Source organism: Chenopodium quinoa, unplaced genomic scaffold (assembly GCF_001683475.1).
Source record: "Chenopodium quinoa cultivar QQ74 unplaced genomic scaffold, ASM168347v1, whole genome shotgun sequence".
NCBI lineage: Eukaryota > Viridiplantae > Streptophyta > Magnoliopsida > Caryophyllales > Amaranthaceae > Chenopodium > Chenopodium quinoa.
Window position 1 is genome coordinate 2,229,048 of NW_018745454.1, and position 24,251 is coordinate 2,253,298.

General features: G+C 34.5%; 3 protein-coding genes and 3 non-coding genes across 7 annotated transcripts; 3 read left to right on the top strand and 3 right to left on the bottom strand.

Annotated features, from left to right (window-relative positions):
* Nucleotides 1-3,923: 3,923 nt before the first annotated feature.
* On the bottom strand, nucleotides 3,924-3,995 carry TRNAK-UUU. The gene has a single exon. It is a non-coding gene; the product is annotated as a tRNA-Lys (tRNA).
* Nucleotides 3,996-4,060: 65 nt separating this feature from the next.
* On the bottom strand, nucleotides 4,061-4,131 carry TRNAG-CCC. The gene has a single exon. It is a non-coding gene; the product is annotated as a tRNA-Gly (tRNA).
* Nucleotides 4,132-4,205: 74 nt separating this feature from the next.
* On the top strand, nucleotides 4,206-7,040 carry LOC110714070 (methylenetetrahydrofolate reductase 1-like). 2 transcript variants are annotated; one of them, XM_021892533.1, is made up of 8 exons: nucleotides 4,206-4,673; nucleotides 4,759-4,819; nucleotides 4,902-4,984; nucleotides 5,079-5,252; nucleotides 5,358-5,531; nucleotides 5,618-5,746; nucleotides 6,322-6,475; nucleotides 6,578-7,040. In XM_021892533.1, the coding sequence occupies exons 1-7, from the start codon at nucleotides 4,284-4,286 to the stop codon at nucleotides 6,472-6,474; spliced, it is 1,164 nt and encodes a 387-aa protein (XP_021748225.1). In that variant the 5' UTR covers nucleotides 4,206-4,283; the 3' UTR covers nucleotide 6,475; nucleotides 6,578-7,040. The 2 variants fall into 2 exon arrangements, with proteins under 2 accessions (XP_021748225.1, XP_021748226.1); XM_021892534.1 differs by lacking the exon at nucleotides 6,322-6,475 and having other exon boundaries at nucleotides 4,207-4,673.
* A 705-nt stretch (nucleotides 7,041-7,745) lies between these two features.
* On the top strand, nucleotides 7,746-7,817 carry TRNAK-UUU. The gene has a single exon. It is a non-coding gene; the product is annotated as a tRNA-Lys (tRNA).
* A 678-nt stretch (nucleotides 7,818-8,495) lies between these two features.
* Nucleotides 8,496-14,488, top strand: LOC110714333 (transcription factor MYC1-like). Its single transcript, XM_021892838.1, has 8 exons — nucleotides 8,496-9,338; nucleotides 10,370-10,624; nucleotides 11,119-11,215; nucleotides 11,356-11,370; nucleotides 12,110-12,166; nucleotides 12,281-12,910; nucleotides 13,372-13,842; nucleotides 14,001-14,488. Exons 1-8 carry the CDS (start codon nucleotides 9,217-9,219, stop codon nucleotides 14,070-14,072), a joined length of 1,719 nt encoding a protein of 572 aa, XP_021748530.1. The 5' UTR covers nucleotides 8,496-9,216; the 3' UTR covers nucleotides 14,073-14,488.
* Nucleotides 14,489-17,086: 2,598 nt separating this feature from the next.
* On the bottom strand, nucleotides 17,087-18,793 carry LOC110714071 (gibberellin 20-oxidase-like protein). Its single transcript, XM_021892536.1, has 2 exons — nucleotides 18,161-18,793; nucleotides 17,087-18,021 (listed from the first exon to the last, which is right to left on the bottom strand). Exons 1-2 carry the CDS (start codon nucleotides 18,514-18,516, stop codon nucleotides 17,418-17,420), a joined length of 960 nt encoding a protein of 319 aa, XP_021748228.1. The 5' UTR covers nucleotides 18,517-18,793; the 3' UTR covers nucleotides 17,087-17,417.
* Between the last annotated feature and the right edge of the window lie 5,458 nt (nucleotides 18,794-24,251).

Genomic DNA, 24,251 nt, shown 5'->3' on the forward strand with positions numbered 1-24,251 from the left:
AGCCAACGCCTCAGGGTCTGTTAGTGCTTCTAGGTAAGACTCATGCTGGTCCATTGTGCGTAATTCCACACATGTAAAGTTCAAAGCAGCTTCATGTTGCTTCAACATTACTGCAATCGGAGCATAGCCAAACCAATTGTTAAAAATGTAGAACCTAGCAGTCAGCTCAGCAGCATGACTGGCCGTCTTGTACCACCAATAATGAATACCTGACAGCTGCGCACCAACAAAAGTCTTAGACTTCATTAATGAAAGCACATTCCAACCTTCAACTGTAGATAGCACATTGAAATCACAAATGCCCGTAAAGCAGGGCCTAAAACATTGCTTCCTCACCTTTGCAGCAATAGGGAAGCCTTCAAAGACTTGGTTGGCCAGGGAAAGTACACGACTTCCATGATCAATAAGAACCTTAGAATACCAATTCAGGAAAAATCTACCATAATAGCTGTCATAAACACCACCATCCCGAAAGAATCATGTCTTGTGTGGCCAAGAATTATAAGAACCTGAATTATCAGGTGTTGTGCCCCAACCCCAATACACAACTCCTCTCACTTCAGCTACCTTCTAAAGACTCTTCATAAGATATTTGTCATAACACTGCAGAAGGCAAGTTTTAATTTATGTCAGGTTTCTTCAATATATACCATGCTTTGTTAATTCCTTTCAAAAAATATCCTAGCAGCAACTCTTTTTGCGCTATGAATTGTATAATCCTAATTATGAATTGAAATATCCTAGTTCTTAACAAAAAATTAAAATGTCTTTTCACGTGTTGCAACAATTGAAGCATTCAGAAATTGTTGGGATGAAAGTATTTGGAATCTAAAACAACTTTCAACAATATGCAGGAATAATGCAGGTATGTAGTAAACAATTTACAGTATGCAGATAGGTTTTTACCTGTAATTCATCAATGCCTGGATATTTCCAGCCATGATTTGCAGAATAGGATAGATAACGTAGCTCCCCACATGGACCTAGCTCAACCTTAATCCCAGAAATGGTTCCACATTCAAGGAACTCATTGAATTTCGACGGAACCTTCTCATGTAATCATAGTAAACCTGTCGTGTCACCAGAAAGAATTTCAGAAATATGATTCACAAACAAACTCATCTAAACTAAATAGTTCACTGTAGAATATGGTATTTTAATTTTTTTTTTAAACAATATGGTATTTTAATTAACGTAGTACTTTGTGATGCAATTTCCATGACATCGTAACTAAGTTATCTAAACCCTGAAAAAAGAATTAAAAAGGCATGTATTGTACTAAGAGATGAACGAATACAAAAGCAAACTGCCACTAATAAGTCCATAAATTGTAATACCATAACTACTGTACGACCTCTTAATACATGCTATTTGTCTATTCCCCAATTACGTCTGGAGTTGAAAGAATTCATCGATGAACAAACTAGAGTAAGTTTTATGATTATTTCTTTTTTCATTAAAATATAGTTCCACTTTCTCTCTTTAGAGTCTAGTCATATCGCTTCTGTAGAGATAAGTTACCCGTTCGATTTGGTTGGTGGTATATTATGGTTAAAATAAAATAGTTAATAAGATATAAAATGTTATATGTTATTGCATTTTTGCGTGAAACAAATTATATTAAAATTATTAAATTAAAAAATTACATAAAATTACATGTACGTAGTATATTATATCAGTTGACGCATATAATCATGTGTATTAATTACTCAAAATTTTCAAATTATTTTATACATTCTTTTATCCGATCCGTGAAATATATATCATGATTACTTTAACCGATTTTTGTGATCTAATGAAAGAGAGGAATGTGCACATCATCCCAACATAGCCTTCATAAGCATGAAAAGACATATTTTATGAGATAAGGAAATTAAGAGCTAAACTGAACTGATTGGAACTGAACTGAAATTTAGCTGAAGTGAACAGGCCCAAAGTTTGCATATTAATGTAAGAATCATTATGAGTACATTCTTGATCCGAAAATTAGTTAGTCCAAATAAGAATAAGATGATTAATATGACAACAATTTAGTTTACAAAAACATAATAAAGATATATAGCATGTAAAAAGAATCATTTTTTTTACTCAAGACATAATATTGCTTAATAATATGTATCTAAAGACCTGTGAAGTTTTGAATGCCTAACCATGTCAAGCCATTAGAATCTCACAATTTTTAAAATCAGGGAATCAGAAATGAATTTTAATCTACTAAGTTTTTTTCATTTTTATTAAGTAGTAAAATGAATTAAATTGGTACAATGTTAGTTGTGGCTGCTGGTTTGTGAATAGTTTATATGATAATGATGGTAATCATGTCTTTGTAAGTGACTGAGGTAGCGATGCTGTGAGAAACTTGTGTGGTAATGGTTGTGAGTGAGAAAATGCAATGGGTAATGGTAGTATGTTAAATTAGTGTATGGATATGTTAAATTAGTGTATGGATATGTTACGTTGGTGAAGGACTAAAGGTCTTATGGTGAGCTGTCCACTAAAAGTGGATGCATACCTAGATAAGAAGTTTTTTTTTGTGTACAATGCTTTGGAATAGTGTTTTATTAGGGTGTGACTTGTGAGGCCGGACATGTCCTCACTATTTCTCCTCCTCATTACTAATCATTTGTCCTTTTTTCTCTCTTATCACTCCCATAAAATCTCTACATGTGACGCATGATGAGTTGTTACACAAGTAACCCCTATAGGCTATAACACTAATGAGTAACGAAGTAACCTTCTCGATAGTTGGCCACACGGTATGTAAGAATTTCTGCAAGAAATTAAGGGGTGTTAATGTGTTATATATCGCCAACAAAAATGATCAAAATCGTCGACATTTAGTGTGAATGGACTATAACCATACCCTTTGTACTTCACCACTATCTTCCCTCTAGCCATCATTAACACCTTAACACCACCACCCTAATCGGCGACGACGACCATCACAGCCACACTGAAGGCAACGACCACCACCACCACCCTGTTGGGGATTTTCTAGTAAACAAGGGTCATAAAGGAATAAAAATGAAATTATTGGAAAAATCTTCGAGGCGTGAATGAGATCACTTTTCCAAAAGTATAATTCCGACCCTATACTACAACTGACAATAACTCTTTATGCCAAAGTGATAAGATAGAAATTATATTTCATCTCTCAATTTTCATTCATTATATGAGGAGTTTCTCATATATATAAGATATTAGTATGTCATTATATTTTACCAAACGTAACAATGCATTTAGTCCTGCATTAAAATTAAATAATGTTTTATGTCATGCATTGAACAATGTCATAAAACATACATAAAACAATGCATTAAGACATGCATTAAGTAACAATACATTAACCGCCAAATGTTATCAAGAGATATGAAACTGAAACAATGCATTAAGACATGTCTTGTATTAAGACATGCATTAGTCATCAATTGATACATGAGTTATAATGCATCAAGAAACTGTCATACTAGTGCAAGAGATATATCGAAACTAAAATTAAATCTTATGTAGTGGTTGCAACATAATTAGTGACGAATCAACCAATTTCTTCCTTTCTCTTGACTAGTTGTATACTACCATCTTATAAATTAATCATATGTTGTCTAAGTCTGACACCTTAACCAAATGACTTAAACTTAACGTGAATAATAATCAACTAACTCTAAATTCTCCAACACACCCTGACCGGCAACCCACCACATCCCCCTCAATGACCAGCGACCCACTAGACCCCTCTCAATGACGACCCACCCCCCTTCCTCGCCCAAAATCGGTTACCATGCTAGGTGACGGAAGCTTAAAACCGGTTACCAAATATTGTAGTAAGGGTATGATTGTCCATTCACACCAAATATTGGTTGTGGCGATCATAATTGATGGCGGTGTTTAGCAATCCATGAAATGAACTATACACATAAAAAAAACGCCGTCTGTGGGGATCGAACCCACGACCACGTGGTTAAAAGCCACGCGCTCTACCACTGAGCTAAGAAGGCTATTTCATTGATTATTTATTACTTTATAACAAGTCAAAATAGAAAAGCAAAATTCAAAAAAGTATTGCGCATCCGGGGAATCGAACCCCGGTCAGTACCGTGGGAGGGTACTATGATACCACTACACTAGATGCGCTTGTTTTTATTCACACTAAAATTTTATCAATATATTTTCTATTATACATCAACAATAATTCCCAATTAACAGTCTCTCAGAAATTGAGAGTACGATTGCGTTAGTTAACCCACCTCCTTTCTCTCCTTCCCAGAATTCCTAGAAAACAAAGGATGAAGGTGATCGACAAGATCAAAGCAGCAGAATCAGAGAACAACACCATCTTCTCCTTCGAATTCTACGTTCCAAAAAACGAAGACGGCGTCGTAAATCTATCGAAGAGTATGGAGAATTTGGTGGTTCATTCCCCTTCTTTTTGCGACATTACTTGGCGTGCAACTCAAGGACCTTTAACCCTAGAAATCGCAAATCTTATGCAAAATTTAGTTTCTGTTGAAACTATGATGCATCTTACCTGCATTAATATGCCTCTTCAAAACATTGATCATGCACTCGATACTATCAAATCCTTTGGTTTGCAAAATGTTTTGGCTCTTCGCGGTGATCCACCTCGTGCTCAGGAACAACTTCGTGTTGACGGCTTTTCTTCCGCCCTCGAACTCGTAATCGACCCCACTTAACTCTTATAATCTCGGTTTTATAGTTGATTTTAGGGTTCAGGGTTTTTATTTTTTAATTTGATTTCAGGTTCATCATGTAAGGAGCAAATATGGAGATTACTTTGGGATTACTGTTGCTGGTTATCCTGGTAATGATTATTCCTGATTTAATTTTATGTATTTGGCAAAATGTGAATTGCTATTTAATTTACATACATGTCATTAATTTAGAGGCACATCCTGATGTTATTGGAGCTGATGGTTTAGTAAGTACAGAATCATATGCTAATGATCTTGCTTACTTGAAAACAAAGGTATTCTTGATCTCTTTCTTTTCTATGCCACAAGATTTGGTTAAAATTTCTAAGTTAAATGATGTTATTTGTGGATCTGCTGCAAATGGCTTAGGTTGATGCTGGTGCTGATGTTATCATAACACAGTTGTTTTATGATACCGATGTTTATCTCAAGTTTGTAAATAATTGCCGCCAAATCGGAATTACCTGTCCAATTGTTCCTGGCATTATGCCCATTCTTAGCTATAAGAGGTTTTTAGGAACGACTCGTTTGTGTAAAACAAAGGTATATATACTGTCCTGCTAGATACATTAGATGCTGCTTGCTGACTTTTGTGTATTAGGTTACTTAAATTGCTTGTTTTGGGCTGGATGTAAATATATTTTGTAGATTCCTCAAGCGATCATTGATGCATTGGAGCCAATTAAGGACAACGACGAAGCAGTGAGAGCCTATGGTATACATCTTGGAACTGAAATGTGTAAGAAGATTTTGGCTAGTGGAATCAAACAGCTTCATTTCTATACAATGAATGTGGACAAGTCTGCACTAGGAATATTAATGGTCACTCATCCTCCCTTCGTATAATCAACTTCCTGCTTGTCATCTGTTAGATTTATATTCTTTTATACTCTGTCCAACTGCTGCAGAATCTGGGACTGATTGAAGAGTCGAAGATTCAGAGGCCACCTTGGAAATGCTCAGCAATTGCTAGCAGCACCGAGGAAGATGTTGGGCATGGGCAACGTGCTGATGCTCATAACGCTTTTTATCTTCAGGTAAGTTGATATGCTAGCCTTCGTCTTAATCTGCTGTAAGACAAATATCTGTTGCAATATTGCTGAAGTTGGCATACATGAGCTTACTTGCTTCATGTACCTATTGAGTTACATATGATCATAACTTACATGCTTGAAAATATATTCTTTTGTACCAAGTGCTCATGCCTCCTCCAACTATATTTCCCTTGCCTTTAACATTTATCTTCTTAGCTCTTGCTTGTCTTTTGCTTGCTCGATAATTCACTAGACCATGTTGAATGTAAACACTTTTGCCAATCACGCTCTTCTCTAAGTTCACACTAAAAACAAGTTATGGTCGTAAGGAAAGTTGATACAACGAACTCTGCTTGTATAACGTTTAGCATTAACCTTCAAACTTGAAACTCGAAGTTATAACGTTTTCTAATTCCATGGTATTATACTATTATGGTGACCTGTTTATTTATATTAGCAGTCAATTCTCAAAGTATTATCATACTAGTATTCTTGTAATCTCCCTAATAAAATGGAAAAGTTTCATTGTGGTTGCTTCCTCTTGGACTCTACTGAAATTTTGAGCCTGTCTTAATGAGATGAGCTTCAACGTGAGCAACTCAGCACCTCTGCTGGTGCTTAGCAAGATGCCGTATTCCTGCTGGAGTTGTAACCATGAGATGTCTCTGAGAACATGTCCTTATTGTTTGCTATCGAAGCTATTGGCAATAGCTAGTATAGTATATGCATAAGGTAGACTTCCATTTCTGCTGATTTAATTTGCTGAAAACATTGGTGTAATGATCGATAATTATAGCCAATCTTGTGGTGTATGATGCTTTGTTTTTGTTTCAGACATTCAAGAGCGTTTGCCTTGGCAAGCTGAGATGCAATTTAGTCTGAAGCAGAGGCCCTTCATCAGACAGATACAAAGATCGTAGGCCAAGGAATTCCTCACCAATTCCATCAATTGTCAATTAACCAGCTTTTTTTTTTATTGGATATAAACTCAAGGATTATCTACTATTGATTGCCAATCAACAGTTTAATGGAGAAAAATCAAACTCCTCTGCTATTGGAAAGTATAAGTTTTAAAATTCGAGTATTGAGATTATAGATGCAGGACTTGCCATGCTTACAATTACGCCATTCCCATGATTTATTTATTTTCAATTCCCATGATTTATTTATTTTCAATTCCCATGATCTTAACACTCTTCTCTTTGGAGATCTTAAAACGGAGTAGGAGATAATAACTACTTGTACATTTTTATATACTTTCTCTGATTTTTCCGTAATTTGCAGCACTTTTTATTCATTGCATCATTCCAATCATAATATCTTAAATTATATTCCAATCATTCATGCACCATTTTTTTTTTATCTTTAATTATCAATTTGTTGTAAACAATAAATACATATCTTGATATCACGAAAGTATAAATCGAAACGAATCTAACAATACTTCACACGATTATATTTTTCCTTAATTACTTGTAAACAATTTTTTTTTTTTTTTAAAATATAGATCATCAATTCATATTTTGTATTTTTATCAAAGTTGAATATATGATAATCAAATTATTACAATCTATAACTATAACTAAAATAAAAACCACTTACATCACCACTGTACACATGTCAATTTCTCATAAAAAAATTTCCCTCCAAAATTTGACATCATTTTTATCAAATTTTTTTCCTTCCAAATTCAATATTAGGAAAATAATTTTAAATAAATAAATTAAAGTGTGAACATCAATTAACAAAAAGCTTATTAGTGATATTTCTCTTTTCAAACACCCACATTTTATGAATTAATTATTTTATATTGTATTGAATTTTTTATTCTAATTGGTGAATCGCACGAGTGCTAATTTAGTTTAAAATTAAAAAAAATTAATAAAGGAAGTGTCTGTAAGTGAATGAAATTCATTAATGTCTAATCGTGAAAATGAAAATAAATAGAGACAATTATAGGATATATATATAATTATTTATTCATTAACTTTTATATCAAAGAGCCTTCTTAGCTCAGTGGTAGAGCGCGTGGCTTTTAACCACGTGGTCGTGGGTTCGATCCCCACAAACGCCGATTAAATCTTAAAAGATAAACTTAAAATAATTTTTGAATTTGCTGTTCTAATTGATTTTTGTATCTTCAATCTTCAATAGGTTATAATTGGACCTCAAATTCACCACAATCAAAGGTCAGTGTGAATTATTGCAAATTTATACACTACTTAGTTTCTTGTTTGGATTGTTGCAACTATTTACAATGTTAGGGAATCTTAATTATCGGAGTATAAAAAAACATAGTAAATGATTAAATTCAGGCGTTGGATTTGTTATACTAAGATATGGAATATCAAATTATTTTAAATTTTTGACATTTAGAGTTATAAATGGTGAAGGATGTGTATGATATAATCTAAACAAAACATCAAAAAGAAGCAAAGTGAAAAGAAATGGATGGAGTATAAGGTAATCATTATGCTATGAGTGTTGTTTGCAAACATTGGCTCGATATTGTGAGCGTAGAAACACCTGGTGAACCACCATGGATTACAGTCAAATCGTCTTTGGATTATGACAATGGAGATGAATATATTAGTTGCATGAATTTGTCGGGCAATGAAGATTCAATGGATCAGGCCGTTAACAAATAAACTGCCCGGTTTCTCTATGGATATGACTCGAGCTGCATCTTGTGGGCGTAGTATCATCTTAGCATATGGCCATCAGTTTTTTTTAAAAAGAAAGGAAAAAAAAAAAAAAAAAAAAAAGTTGATGGCCATCATGTAGTGATGTACACAGGTGGATATATATAGCAAATTACAAAATAATACTACTACTTTATTTCTCAACAAACACCCAATAATAGTTTACAAACTACGTATGATATTTTTGTGATAAATTTCTATTCCCAACTTCATTTCACAACACACACCCAAGACGAGTTTCTTTATCCATCCACACCATACATTCTTGATCGAGCGCATCCTTTTCCTTTCGTTATCCGAATGGAGATCGGACCTACCCATGTCACCGTGACAACGTGTTTCTATGAATATAATGTACATTTTTAACTACGGAGTACATTTCATAAAGTCAATCACACACATAAGGAGCAAAGGCAAACAACATAAGCAGAGTATGAAAGGCGTATCGATCTCTTGATACTTTTATAAGTGTTCACATGGTGTCTAGCTCCTTTGACTTTAAAAAGTCAGCTTCATAACCATCCAAATAAACAACATAACTCGTTTCAACTACACATCTTCTTTTTCCTGCAACATATGAAATATGGAAAAGTTAATTTCTTCACACAATCTAAGTTAGAATTCTATAAATATATGCATGCTACTCTTCAAAAACCTTCTCGAGTATTCCCACGTACTCGTTCAAACTTTTAACTTAGTTTTATATCACCTGAATTTGCAGCTACTACTTCTCTCTTTGCAGATATATACAAGGCCATAAAATATACGAAGATGATCATCGAAGATCAAGAAATACAGACAGAAATTTTGACAAAACAGCAGCTAGCTCTTGCAGTTAGAAGCTCACAATGGAGCTATGCAGTCTTCTGGTCCTTGTCAACTGCAGAGCAAGGGTACATCTTCTCACCCCCCTTTGCTTTGTTCATTACCTCGTTATGATGTGTTTCACAGGCCTTATTATAAGGGCTGTGCTGTGCTGGTGAGCAGCGACACCAAGTAGTCCGATATATAATGATCACACTCTAATCCTTAGAATTTCAGTTAAACAACTAAAACTTGGATCATCTAGCTAGATAAATCGTTGGGTTGTTCGTCAGCTTGTTCCATAAAAGACCTATCACAGTAAATAAAAATTTTGATCAGCTTATTGCATTGTGAAATTGTGCGTGATAAAACTTATATTCTACTATGCTGTAAAACGTATGTATGCATGTCCCATATTTAAGTATCAAAAACCATTTTTAGTAAGTTTTTTCCTCTCTACTTGACAAAAAAGAGACATCAAATCTACCCATCTACTCATATTTTTTCTTTTTTTCCTGTCCTTATTCTCTGTATAATACTTTGTGTATAACTTAGCTGTGGGATAGAAGAGAAGGTATACTAGCTAGAACTGGTATACATTTGACTTCCACCAAATAAACTAACCTAACCAATAGGAAAGCAACCTATCTATTGAGTTAGCAATAACAAAACTTTGCTTCACTATTATTCGATCGGAGACAAGAAAATAACTCTTAATAAGTTTAAGCAGGCTTATTAGTTGTCTGATGCAAAGACCCCCTGAAATATACAAAAAATGATAAAAGAAAAAGGGCTTGGAAGTTTGGTTAGGGAGATAAGATGTGCTGAATAAATATTTGAGATGAAAAACAATTGAAGAAGTGGAATATAAGAAACTACTGTTATTTCAAAACCAGATTGTTCAATGGATGAACATACACCAACTGTTTATTATCGCGTTAGCAGAGATGACAAGTCCAGTCATGTACTAGTAGGGTGGAGCTGTCAGCCGTGGAGGGACGAGGGAGTAAAAGATTTTATACATAGTAGTCCTTTAGTTTTATCTCAGCCCTATACACTTTCTTGATAAACTTGATTTATCTTAACAATTGCCGCGTGGAATTAAAAATAATCTTTGCAGGGTACTGGAATGGGGTGAAGGGTACTACAATGGACACATTAAGACGAGAAAATCAGTTCACAACAAGGATGTTGACAACCACAAACTAGGTTTAGAGAGAAGTGAGCAATTGAGAAAGCTTTATGAGGCTCTTTTAGAGGGAGAATCCGAGCAAGGAGCTAAGAAACTCTCACTGGCACTATCTCTGGAGGACCTCTCTGATCTCGAGTGGTATTACTTGGTTTCCATGTCCTTCACTTTTAAAGTTGGCCAAAGGTACAGGACCAATCTTCTCCATCTTGTTTGTCTCGAATGTTATAAATTTTACCTTGCTAAATTATATAACAATCCTCTCAATCTTGCTAGTCATTATTTCTATCTCAGCCTTAAGTAGTTGGTTCTGACTTGTACTATGATACAGTATGTAACCGAATCAGAAAACACCTTCCCCCTCATTCCAATCCCAAAAATCTAATCCATGTCAATTATCACCCAAAGTCTGACTGCCTGAACCATATAGTTTTGTTCGGAAACTCCTATGACAACCAGGTGTACCTAGTATGGTAGTACCTAAAGGACAGTACACCAATGCACTCCACAAGCATATTCCTAGGGGCTTTGGTGTATAATAGACAACGAGCCTGTTGATAGATGTTACTCCAGGATAAAACAACTCTAATAGACGAATCAACCTTAAGTGTGTAATAATTCTCTCTACATATAGTATATTAATTAAACTCACAACTGTTATATTTCAAACAATTGGCCAGTTTGCCAGGAAGAGCATTGGCAACCGGGCAACATATCTGGCTATATGACACTCAATCTGCTGATAGCAAACTGTTTACTCGCTCTTTGCTGGCAAAGGTTAGAATTGGGGGCATTTAGAATCTGTTTCATATGCATATATTATAATTAAGAAAAAATTATACCAAACTACTTGCTAATTTCTTTTACTCATTTCCTTTCGGTCTTTCTCCTTCCACAACAAATCTGGGTTTGTAAAGAGTGCATCTATCCAGGTATGATCAATTCTCCTATCTCCTATGATACTAAGCTTCAGTCTATTTGTTGTTGTGGATTATTCTAATACTGTACTTGATACTCAAATATGATATGACACTATAGTTCAAACTAGATGCAAAATTATGTAGCTCCTAAGTTATATAGTTGACATCAGCCTCACAATATGCGCCATTCACAAGTTTGAGTGTGTAATCTCTTGCATATTGCCAAATATCAGCATACTTGAATTTTGACCAGAGAAAAATAATGCAGTACTAATCTGTAACTTTACCAGGAAACTGCACCTTCATATTCAAGGGTCAGAAACAATTTTACCCCACATTGTGTAGTTCAGTCATTAGCAGCATAGCTCAATCACACCTAAAGCAATTCTGCATCAAAACTAAAAATATTAAGACTTAAATGCAAACAAAAAATTTATCGGAGAAGATAAGATATGTAATTCCATACCTTAAGATCAGCAGTGATTAGTTGTCCATGCCATTCTCTGAGAGCTGTGTACAGAAATCAATTTTCATTCAAAGCTGAGAAACAAGCAAATACAAATTATACCACCAGATACTATTTATTACAACTATGGTAAATCATTGTATATTTTAGTTTCATTCGACATGCTTCTATATTTCCAACACTATGCGGCAAAAAGTGTCAAGTGGTTAAAAAATTAGGCCCTTTAGCATTAGCCTAAGAATAACTTGAATGACTGAATGCCTTGCTTCTGTTATTTGCTTGCAGACAGTAGTTTGTTTTCCACACAAGGGGGGTGTGATAGAGCTAGGTGTAACAGATTTGGTAAGCGCTATACTCATAATGCAGAGCCACTAATCACCTAAGTTCACATATTGTACTTTGTCACCATAATAATACATTTTGAAATGATTTCTTCATTATTGCTTTTCATTCAAGGTATTAGAGGACATAAGTTTCATTCAACACATAAAAACTGCCTTAGTACAACCTATAGAGCCTGATTGCTCCCCCAAAGCTTCATCAGTTTCACAAAAGGAAGATTCTGACAAGGACCATGTAATTGCTAACATTACCGAGAATGAGGATGAGATGGTGGATATATTACCTTTCTCAAGCCTTCATAACTCTGCCGAACAAATAAAGTTTGACGAAGATATTGAAAATGGATTATATCAAAGTGTCCTAGAAGAATTCATAGGTTCTCCAGGTGATTGCTCAAATGACTCCAGCCACCATGCAGAGGAATCTTTCTACAGCTGCACATCCACCTTCATGCCATGGAAGAAAGAATTAACAGCCGATAATTTCAGAATGCAAGAATCACAGAATACTCTGAAAAAGGTCTTATTCAGAGTACCTTTGATAAAAACAAATAGGAGTAACTCAGGCAGAGTAAATGAAGATGAAATGCAAGACTATCCTATGAGTCCACAGACTTATGATGTATATAAGCTGGATTTTGCTTTACAGGAAACCACAGCTAATTTACTGCTCTCCGAATTGGAGGAGAAAAAAGACAATCCACTGTATATGGTACAAGAGTCAATGATTCCTTCCATCACCGAGGTACTTCATCTCTATTTGTATCTTTATTTCACTACTTTGTCAACAAACATCAGAACTAGCAGGAACACTTTTAACCAAATAAATAGCTATGAATTAGTTTAGTTTATCTATTTATTCATAAAGCATCTTTCACTTAGCATCCTTTGGACCATTCCTTCTTCAGTTTTTCAACTAACCATATATTGGTTACATTTTGTTAACAGCCTACATACAGTCCCCATTTTCCTAATATATAACACAATGAATGACAAAATGCCCCTTTATTTCAATTTTACAAGAATGAGCCATGTTTAACAAAGGACCATCTCATCACTTATTAATAGAATAGTAACATAAGGTGGTAGATGCAAAACAGAATGTAATAGGTTGTCAAATGAAAGGCCATAGTAAAGGATTTTTCACGAAACAAAGACTGCAAGTGTGGTGAATTGGAAAGAGTAAAAAGGAAGAGTTAGTTTTAGGAAAAACATAAAAATTTGCAATTATGTTTACTTGTCAGCAAATTGATCCCGGCACTGATGACATTTCAGATGGATGAAGCATTTATTCTAACTGATTCGACAAAATACTTGGCTGGAGTTGAAGAGCTAGAAACTAGCATAGATTTGGAAGGAACAGGAACAGCAAAAGACTTAGATATGCTGGAGCAGAATCAACAGGCATATGACATTTATAGCAAGAGTATGGCTTCTGAGATCAATGAAATTGACCCAAATTCAAATAAGGCTATTCAAACAGAAATTCTGCAGCCATTAGACATTGACATAGAGGTAAGCATAGAAGAGCTTGAGGTTCTAATCACAATGAAATGCCCATGGAGGGAATGCTTATTGATTCGTATTATGGAAGTACTAAGCAATCTCAACTTGGAGACTCACTCAGTTCAATCATCAACTCTTAATGGTATTCTCTCCGTGTTCCTTAAATCCAAGGTTTGAGTCCACCACTGAATCTTAGCAAATCTATTGATGGATATCTTTTCATTTATAATCATCAGTCTAGACATATCCTGAAATGAGGTCGGTAATATCATGAATGCTGATTTTTTTCTTTTTATTTTTTTATTTTTTTATTTTTTACTTAATTTCAGTTTCAGAAGGCAGCATTTGCATCAGAAGGGATGATCAAAGAAGCTCTTAGTAGAACTATCGGAACGTGTTGAGATGTAAAATCGATTCTATCAGTGTAATGCTACTCAGTCTTCAAACTCCAATTCACACCAAATTACTTGTGCCAACCCTTAGATACTTGCCTACTACACAAGCCTTGAACACTTTAAATTGAGTAAATAATTAAATGAGGACATCTAGAGTCCGGACTGTTTCTGATGCTGGTCTAAGATGTGGAAATAAATCAGCAGCTTCTGTATATTATTACAAAAATAAAAATATAAAAAATAAATAAAATAAAAACAAACTTGAAACTGAATGACTATCTTCCTATCTTTTTATCTAAACTATGTACACCAAGTAGCTAGTTACTTTGTACTCCAGATATGTAGATTCTAGTAAACTAAGTTGCTTAATCTGATAGTCGAACTAGCAATTGAAGGCAAAGAAAAGGAAAAAGTAGCACATGCACAAGGCTTGAAATTAATAAAGCAGAGGGAAACAAGCAGCTGCTTTTAAGGCCAAATTGGTTAAAAACTCATGCTTAATGAAGCAGCAAGTAATTAGTCAGGCTTCGTGCAAGAATTTCAGGTGCAAACTCACTCAAGCTTGAATAGTAACAGTTTATATAGGACATCTATGTAAGATAGTGAATGTAATATCAGTCCCGACAAGTAAGAGGTCTTTTATCAACATCATAAACTTATATAGTCTGCTTCTCCTTAAATCATCAAATATCAAATGCTGCAGTCAATCTATGTCTCCAAATAACCAAAGAATAGATTCATGAATTCAGATATGTTACTCTCCTAAGACAACTCAAGTGAGCTGTACGCCTATTAGCTACTAGCCTATGACCTACTATTAATACACATGAAACTGAGTACATATTCCAACAATAGCAACAGACGTCTACAATATTTTTATAGAACAAAGAAACAGAATGTGTACATATCAAATTATAAGCTAGTAGAAGCACCTATTAGAAATTTTTTGATGATAACTACTTACTCTTTTTAAAGCAGTAAACAAACTATAATTTAATTTTCAACAAAGTTGAAAGACATTATAAGGGATTCTTTTAATATTTACGCAGCATTTTTTTAATCTGTAATTTATTATGAGCTACTTACTCCGAAAATGTCAATCATATATATCAATCTACACTCTTGAAAATGCCTCTATGATAGTTGTCCATGTCTAATCTCCATTTCCCGGTTTAAGTATGGGCATTTGGGAATTTATCGTATCATAATCTGTTACTAGTAATGAAAGTGACTATTTTCTATTAGTATTCCCAAAATCATATATGTGCCTCAAATTCTTGAACACAGCCACACAAGGAAATCAAATGTTTTACCAAGATGCCCTGTTTTTAGTTTATGAAAATAAAAGATCAATCAACTTCTGTTTTATAAAGTTCTAAAGGAAAAAATCAATTTAAGAGAACCCTTTGATTTAATCATCTCACATCTTAATCAGACACAATAATAACTTAAGGGGCTAATGGGTGACATAGACTTGAGTGATTCTGATTAAATTTCAGGTCAAGAAGTCAAAGGACACAATGGCTACATATATGATAAAACTTAGCACAGTGAATCAAGCAAGGATAAAGAAATTTAAATTGGCCTTAATTTTACTCAAGCAACAATCTTATATGGTTTTCAAGAAAGCGAAAGAAGGCATAGGAGATATATTCAAATCAATAAGATAAGTAATTTCCCAGCTGTATCCTGTATGTCTAAGGAATTTAAAAGGGGATCTATTGCTTCTTTGACTAATGCTCCAACTATAGTTTTTTCTTAAACTTTATGGCTTAGCTTCAATCATGCATATATTTAACTAATAGTACCAATAAACAAAATAGTCGACTACATCATTACATGTAAATCAATTCTAGAAGCAGCAACGACTGTTCAAAGGTGTAAGCATCTTGATTCGAAGAAGCTCCTATATAGCAGTAGGAAAACATGGATTGTCCTTACATGCCAACTGTAATAAGCAACTGAGGTAATACCAAATCTACTAGTTGTGAGGCTAAGTGAACCTTTATTGTTTATTATCACATGTATTGGTGTGGTAGCAAGTTCAGTGCACACTTCACTTAGACAATATAAACTCTCTGTCACTAGGAGTTCACACAAGACAACCTATTTCTTAAACTATGCTCCTCAAATTTAGGGTCAAATCTACAGTGACTGTCTAGCCTAAATAGGCCTTTTGGTCAAACATAACTTGGTTTAAATATTTAAACATACTCCTAGCTTAGAGCATGAGACCCTTGGTAAGACTTTTTAACATACTCTTGCAGAAGAGAAAACCAACTAGGTGACTGCATCTTTCGATCTTTTCCCGGAAATTTTCATCATTGTTTAAGTTACATTTGATACTTGTTCCGTCTCTCTTAAGTAGGCCACATTTGGTTTGAGGCAACTTCATAGAGATGGGGTTAAGATACCATGATTATTATAATTTTTTGAGATATACAATCAAAGGTTGACTTTTATGTATTTTTTTTTATCTCAGAACAAAAATAAAGCACTTAAATTCATCATAGAATATTGTAATATAACAGGTAGATTGAACTCTACACTAGACCTAAATAAAAGATTTATCATGAAAAAAATGAAATCAACTATGAAGGAAATGAGCTAACGCCGCCTTAATACATTAATTTATTACAAATCCAGCCTGGGAAGTAACATAGCTCTCAGCCTCTCAAAGGAATAAAACAAAAATTGATCCACAGTAGTCTACTCGAAAGTGAATTCATACAAATATTAAAGACAAGTTTTTTCTTTGGCACATGGAATAGTAATGTTTCAAACGGGAGCAATATGAGCATCTAATATTATACTCCCAGGTCATTAATCAATGGAAACTATCATCCTATAGGGGAGCAATTAGACATGTTCATAATTCAGCAGGTAAAAATGAAACAACTTGCTCATTTTTCATTATTCATGTCCTTTTTGTGTGACTTGCAGCCACGGCTGAAACGCTAGATGTTGATGTAAGCATACAAGTAAGACCATAATTAATAACTAACATTTGCACAAGAATATTGGGCACAAAAACCAAACATTACTTGTATAATTCATCATGGAAGGAGCAACAACACATAAGTATTCCCACAACAACAAGCAACAAAGTCAAAGCCTCCAAGTCGCCTATAAACTAAACCTTACATCGTTGTGATCTGTCTTTCTCTTGAATAACAGAAAAAAAAACAGTTGGATAATTATTAGCAAGCAATCATGAACCGCAGTTAGGATCACACTATATTAAACAGCAGGAACCAATTAACAGTCATAATACAGTTGACAATCGTACATTGGAGGCAATATTTTCTTTCTGATCTTAGAAAGAATGGTCTCTGGAGTATTCATGATTATTTACATCCCAACTCCAGTCCCTGCAAAATCTCTAACCGTATTCCCCACTTTTTCATACCTCTCTTTATCATCAAATTCTCTAAAACGGATATAGTCCAAGCAAACAAATGGCTTGAAAATCCTGTTATTACCTTCTCCCACAACCTCCTCAGGTGCAAAGATCAGCTTCTCATCTTCAAAAGTCCAAAAGAAAGCCAAGGACAAACGATTTCTAGGTTTTCTTAACATGACTCGATGCTCAGATGACCTTAGACTTCCATTGCTCCAAGCTTCCATCATATCACCTAAATTCACCACAAGACTACCCTTGCAAGGTTCAACATCCATCCACTTTCCCTCCTTTGATCTTACCTGAAGACTGCTTACATCGTCAGGATACAGGATTGTCATACAGCACATGTCTGTGTGCTTTCCAAGCCCTTCTACTTCTTCATGAGATGGTCCTGGGGGACTGTAGTTTATAATCCTTAGATAGCCATAACATTTCCCAAATTCAGTTTCATAGAATTTTTTCTCAAAACCATCTCCCAAGCTCATCAATATGACCTCTAGAATCCTCTTGGATAATTCTGTCATTTTGAACCCATACTCTTGCACCACCTCACTGTCAAAGAAAACTTATGTACATGTGATAACACTACAACTAAATTGGATGAAATATGAAATCTACAACATCCCATCCTAGTAAACTAAAAAAAAGAAAGGAATGATAAAGAAATGATGAGGCTGCACACAGTGTTTACCTGAATTCATTACTCTTCTGGCCAAAAAGAACTTTACCAGAACATTCAGCAGAGGAAAAGAAATCTGGACCTAAAACTCGAAGACCCTCATAGAAAGGAGAGGCTATAAATTGAGGAGTATAACTCTTAACAGACGACGAAGGACCAAGCTTGAGTTTTGTCTCAGAGGGAAGGCTGTAAATTTGTCTCGAAAATGAGGATAACTTGCTGTAAAGTTCTTCAGATATTCCATGATTAATGATATGAAAGAAGCCCCATTCTTTGCAGGCTTCCAAAAGAGAGGACAAAGAAGATGGATTTGGTTCCTTTGAGAGGTCCAAGATTGAAAGCTTTAGAGAGCTAGGAGATTGAGACATTCTATTCTAGAAAAAGACAAAAAGGTTTGGCTGCCAACTAATCCTGTACACTAAGATACAGTTGGAAGGTTAGATTACAAGGCAGAGAGAATGTCTATATCTTATATATAACCTTTTTAGGATCAGCAGCAGTGATTATTTCCTACGCACATATGAGTTTCTTGATGGTTAGAATTCTATATATGCAGCACCGTATTATGAGTAGAAAATGACTACTAGGACTAGGTCATTATATCATAATCTGTAGCAACTTGAATAAAAAGTCTTCTCACTTACTTTCATCTAGGCATTTGGGTGTATTGAATGTTTGACTACATAAAGAAAAGTTTTCCATCCAAACGGTTTAAGTAATTAAAAAGTTTTTGCAACTTGCTAGTTAAGCAATTGAATAGCAATGCCTGCATCAGCTTTGTCTTATTGGGAAGGTTATAGGTAATTATGTTAGAAATGGAATAAGGTTCTTGATAAATAGGAGATAGCAAGATTATATCAAGAGGTTCGTAAATAATTTTTTTTTGGCTTCATAAGTTCATAAGTAAAATTCACCTTTCAGGAAAATACAGGCTCAGCTAGTGGACAGGTCAGATTTCATCCTATCACATCAGATTTTTCCAAAGTGTATGCAGACATTATGACCTCAGCTAGGCTTGAGAGAAACATACTACAGTTGAAAAGAAACCTAGGAGATCCTCATGCATACAATATACTAAAGGTTCATTTAGAACGAGGTATTTAAATTAAGCCATAGCTCAAAGGTAAGATAAGTAAATATTGACAGGATATGAGGTAACTCTTATCGATCAGTGGTCTTTCTGCAGACAGGTAAGATAAGTAAATGTAAAACGGGGCGAATTTGACTGTTGTCTTAGATACACATATGGTATCATCAAATCTGGTTAAAGATATGACATGAGAGTAGGATAATTCAAGAAAGACCAAGGATGAAGCAAAAGTCTGAAAAGTATCATGTATAATCTTCAAATCTGCCCCCATATACAAACCTTAATCCAGTTGTCTCAAGGTTCCACAAAGGACAATATGGCATTTTCTTCCCTTCAATTGAACATTTCTAATGCCGGCACTAAAGAACTCAGTCAAGCCATGGAAAAAGACATTGATCTGCTAGAATAATCTAACTGAACTACCTCGAATCCCACTGAACAGAACAATGTTCCCACTCGTATCAGATTGGTATAAAGAATATCTCTGTATGTAATATTCTACAGTACTTGGCTAGAGTAGTCATAGATTTCGGATAAATTATAAAATTGAAAAAAGATCAGTCATACACCTTATCAGATCTGTTTCTTTTCACTCCACCTCAATTCATATTCTGTTTCACAACTTCAACCCACTCTGTCTATACTTTTCTATTCTATGATAAATTAAATGAGCATTACACCCGATATTAATACAAATCAATAGAAGATAACTAAATTAAGAAGCATGAAAATCTGATTACTATAGCTACCCATAAACTGCAGCAGCACATAATCAAATCGTTTGGGATTCTCATGATTTGTCATACTTAGGCCAACAGGAAGGCAGGTTATGTCCCTTGTTAGCCCCCTGGCAGTATTTTTCCTCAACCAACAAGTACAATCCAGTCAATTCTTTAGACTACAAATTGGTAAGTGAAAAACATATTGGAGCCATCTATAAATCCTAAAATCAACAATCATATAAATTAAAATCCATGTGAATGCAACGCCTCTTAAACATCCTACACTATGCATGCGAAAGGAATAGCTCAATGCACAAATCTCACCTTATATCATCCACCTTATCATGCAGAGATTAAGTAGTCAACTCAAGGCTCAATTAGCATCTCCAATTCACAGAGGCACATAATCCAGCAAACTAAACAATCTACCACGACTACTGTAGCACATATGTCCAATAATTCAATCATTGGAAGAATTTTAACTCAACTTCCATATCTATCATGACTATATTATGATATTCAGTAATAATAATAATTTCATAGAGATAAGAGCAGAGACACTACTGACCATATCATTATTCCATCACAATCAAGCAATTGTCCAAGCCGCCAAGTCCCATCCCATGATTCTATTTACTGCAACAATCTGAAGATAAATGAATTGCAATTGGGTCAATGGTAATCAACAATGGTACACAAAGAGCAATGTCATAAAAATTGTCGTGAACACATCCTTGTTAGCATTTAACATAGAAATTGTTATCAATAGTTTGTCCTAGCAATCCATATCAGTCATTCCAATTACAATTTATGGCTTTGTCACAAACAAAACACGTTTTATAACCAACACCTAATGAAACTATGTCACAGGACTGTTCCTTTATCTTAAGTACCCATGTCAAATACTCGACACGAGTATTGAAAATTGAACATTTCAACTTAGGCCAAAACATGTGAACATTTGGAAAAATGGTTGTGGTTGATTCTCACACTTGGATATATACCCATGTCAGACATAAATAGCCAAGTCGTAAACTTTAAAGACTTAGCAAAGCATGATCCAAAATTACCCATATTAGGTCTAACATACCCAAAATCCACTCAACTCAAGTGAACATAAAATATGCATAAACCACCAAATTTGCTAATATTGTCTTCACAAGCAGATTTAAAAAAACGACCCCAGAAAAATTTTCCCCATAACACAATAATTTTATCATAAATCAATACAAACTCAGCAAAAATCACCAAAAAAACAAAAATGAAGCTGGAGAATTTTCATCATCAACATAAAAAGTTCAAAGGACTTTTTTTATTGAAAGTTTCAACATCAATATTCAACTAGGAAAAAAAATAACAGCTAATTGTTTCGACAAGCTCACTAAGATAATTTTAGAAGTCATTGTGACACCAAATTCAATGGCATTCGTGCAAATCACGATTACCTTACAAAAAACCCAGAAGAATTAAAGCCAATCCCACTTCAAATTTCTTCATTTTACGCCATTAATCAAACAAATGCTTCGTCAAATTTTCTTCATTTTCGCCATTAATCTAACAAACGTTTCGTCAATTTTCTTCATACTTCTGCAGAATACAGAATACAGAATACAGTACTGTAGTTAGTTGAATGTCACACCAAAATCAGCTTCCTAAATTGGGCCCAGATCGCTTAAAGTCTATCACAGTCACTCTCTATATTTGGGCTAGTATTCGGTGAGGTCTTTCAAAGGGATGTTAGTTATGTATGAGTAAATGCATAACGAGGGGCATGGGGGTCATTTTACGTAAATGCATTTTTGGTTTTAGCGTAGTACTACTGGGTGATCAATTGTATCACTGGATGATTAAATGATATCATTGAACATTTCAGTGGTACTATTTATGTATGTAATGGTATTATATATTCATTCAGTGGTACTCACCACGTATAGAAATAGTATCACTAAGGTAGAAATAGTATCACTAAATAGTCAATGATACTATCTAAGCTTTCAACGGTACATTTAAAAAATGGCCCTACTTCCCCATCTCTCTCCTCCTTTCTCTTACCCCATGTGCTTTTTAATATTTTATTATTTGTTATGCATTTGCAAATGCATAACTAACCTCCCTCATTACTTTCTCAGTATTCGGTCCAGTTCTCTTTTCCTAAACCTAACTACGAAGTAAATTTATTATTTTTCTCATTTTTTTTGTCAAAATGGAAGACTAAATCATTAATCTCATAAATTATTGATACAAAATAATGATAAAAAAAGGTAATTTATTATTTTTCTCATTTTTTCTGTAAATGAACCATGATAAACATGTTGACAATTTTAATTTCTTGGCAAAAAAAAAAAATCGACAAAATTCCAAAATTGAAGGATATTATTATCCACCATTTTTAAGCAATTTTGGAGGTTTCATAACCCTGTATCGATAAGTCTTGAAATACAAGAGGATGCATCTCGGAATCATATAACGTCGTTTGAAGCCATATATGATCATTAAATCTTATCGTAAACGTCCTAGGTGGGCTTGAGTTTATGAAACCGGAGCAAGTTGTTAACGGGTAAATTAATCGTTTAAAGGCAAATTGGATGGTTCCATTAACCCAATTGGACTCTCGGAAGATATTAGGGACCATGGTAAAGATCTCGGTAATTTTTATTTTTGGGCAAAAAAAACTCGAAAATTTCTTAAATTGAAGGCTATTATCAACGCTTCTTGAGCAATTTTGGAAGTTTTGGGACCCGGTGTCGAAATGTCTTGAGATACTAGGGGATACATCTCGAGGTCATATAATGTCATTTGGAACCATATATGATCATTAAATATTGTCATAAACGTCCTAGGCAGGCTTGAGTTTATGAAATCGGTGCAATTTGATAACGGGTTAATTGATCGTTTCAAGAAAAATTGAATGATTCTACCCACACAATTAGAATCTCGAGGGGTATTAGAGACCATGGTAAACATCTCGACAATTTTATGTTCGAGCCAAAAAAAAAAACTCGAAAAATTCCAAAATTGAAGACTATTATCCACTTTTTTTAGCAATTTTCGAGGTTTCGGGACTCGAAGTCGAAAACCCTTGAGATACTATGGAATACATCTCAAGATCATATAATGTCGTTTGAAACCATATATGATCATTAAATGTAGTCATAAACTCCTAGGTAGGCTTGAGTTTATGAAAGCGGGGCAAGTTGTTAACGGGTAAATTAACTGTTTAAAGGCAAATTGGTGGTTATACCCACCCAATTGGACTCCCGGAGGATATTAGGGACCATGGTAAACATCTTGGTAACTTTTATTTTTGAGCCAAAAAAACTCAAATTCCAAAATTGAAGGCTATTATCCACGTTTTTTGAGCAATTTTGGAAGTTTCGGGATCCGGTATCGAAAAACTTTGAGATACTAGGGGATACATCTCGAGGTCATATAATGTCGTTTGGAACCATATATGATCATTAAATGTTGTCATAAACGTCCTAGGCAGGCTTGAGTTTATGAAATCGGTGCAAGTTGATAACGGGTAAATTGATCGTTTCAAGGAAAATTGAATGATTCTACCCACACAAGGGTATTAGAGACCATGGTAAACATCTCAACAATTTTATTTTCGAGCCAAAAAAACTCGAAAAATTCCAAAATCTAAGGCTTATTATCCACGTTTTTAAGCAATTTTGGAGGTTTCGGGACTCGAAGTCGAAAACCCTTGAGATACTAAGGAATACATCTCGGGATCATATAATGTCGTTTGAAACCATATATGTTCATTAAATCTTGTCATAAATGTCTTAGGTAGGCTTGAGTTTATGAAATCGGTGCAAGTTGTTAACGGGTAAATTGACCGTTTAAAGGCAAATTGGATGGTTCTACCAACCCAACTGGACTCCCGGAAGATATTAGGGACCATGGAAAACATCTCGGTAATTTTTATTTTTGGGATAATAAAACTCAAAAATTTCTTAAATTGAAGGCTATTATCCACGCTTCTTGAGCAATTTTTGGAAGTTTCGGGACCCGGTATCGAAATGTCTTGAGATAACAGGAGATACATCTCGAGGTCATATAATGTCGTTTGAAACCATATATGATCATTAAATGTTGTCATAAACGTCGTAGGCAGGCCTGAGTTTATGAAATCGATGCAAGTTGATAACGGGGTAATTGATCGTTTCAAGGAAAATTGAATGATTCTACCCACACAATTGGACTCTAGGAGGGTATAAGAGACCATGGTAAACATCTCATCAATTTTATTTTCTAGCCAAAAGAAACTTGAAAAATTCCAAAATTG

Coding starts and splice junctions, on each gene's coding strand:
- LOC110714070 (XM_021892533.1), top strand. CDS start 4,284: ATGAAGGTGATCGACAAGATCAAAGCAGCAGAATCAGAGAACAACACC. Junction 5,253..5,357: donor CTCGTTTGTGTAAAACAAAG/GTATATATACTG, acceptor TATATTTTGTAG/ATTCCTCAAGCGATCATTGA. Junction 5,532..5,617: donor CTGCACTAGGAATATTAATG/GTCACTCATCCT, acceptor CAACTGCTGCAG/AATCTGGGACTGATTGAAGA.
- LOC110714333 (XM_021892838.1), top strand. CDS start 9,217: ATGATCATCGAAGATCAAGAAATACAGACAGAAATTTTGACAAAACAG. Junction 10,625..11,118: donor ACTTTTAAAGTTGGCCAAAG/GTACAGGACCAA, acceptor ACAATTGGCCAG/TTTGCCAGGAAGAGCATTGG. Junction 12,911..13,371: donor TGATTCCTTCCATCACCGAG/GTACTTCATCTC, acceptor AGTTAGTTTTAG/GAAAAACATAAAAATTTGCA.
- LOC110714071 (XM_021892536.1), bottom strand. CDS start 18,516: ATGTCTCAATCTCCTAGCTCTCTAAAGCTTTCAATCTTGGACCTCTCA. Junction 18,022..18,160: donor CAGAAGAGTAATGAATTCAG/GTAAACACTGTG, acceptor TTTCTTTGACAG/TGAGGTGGTGCAAGAGTATG.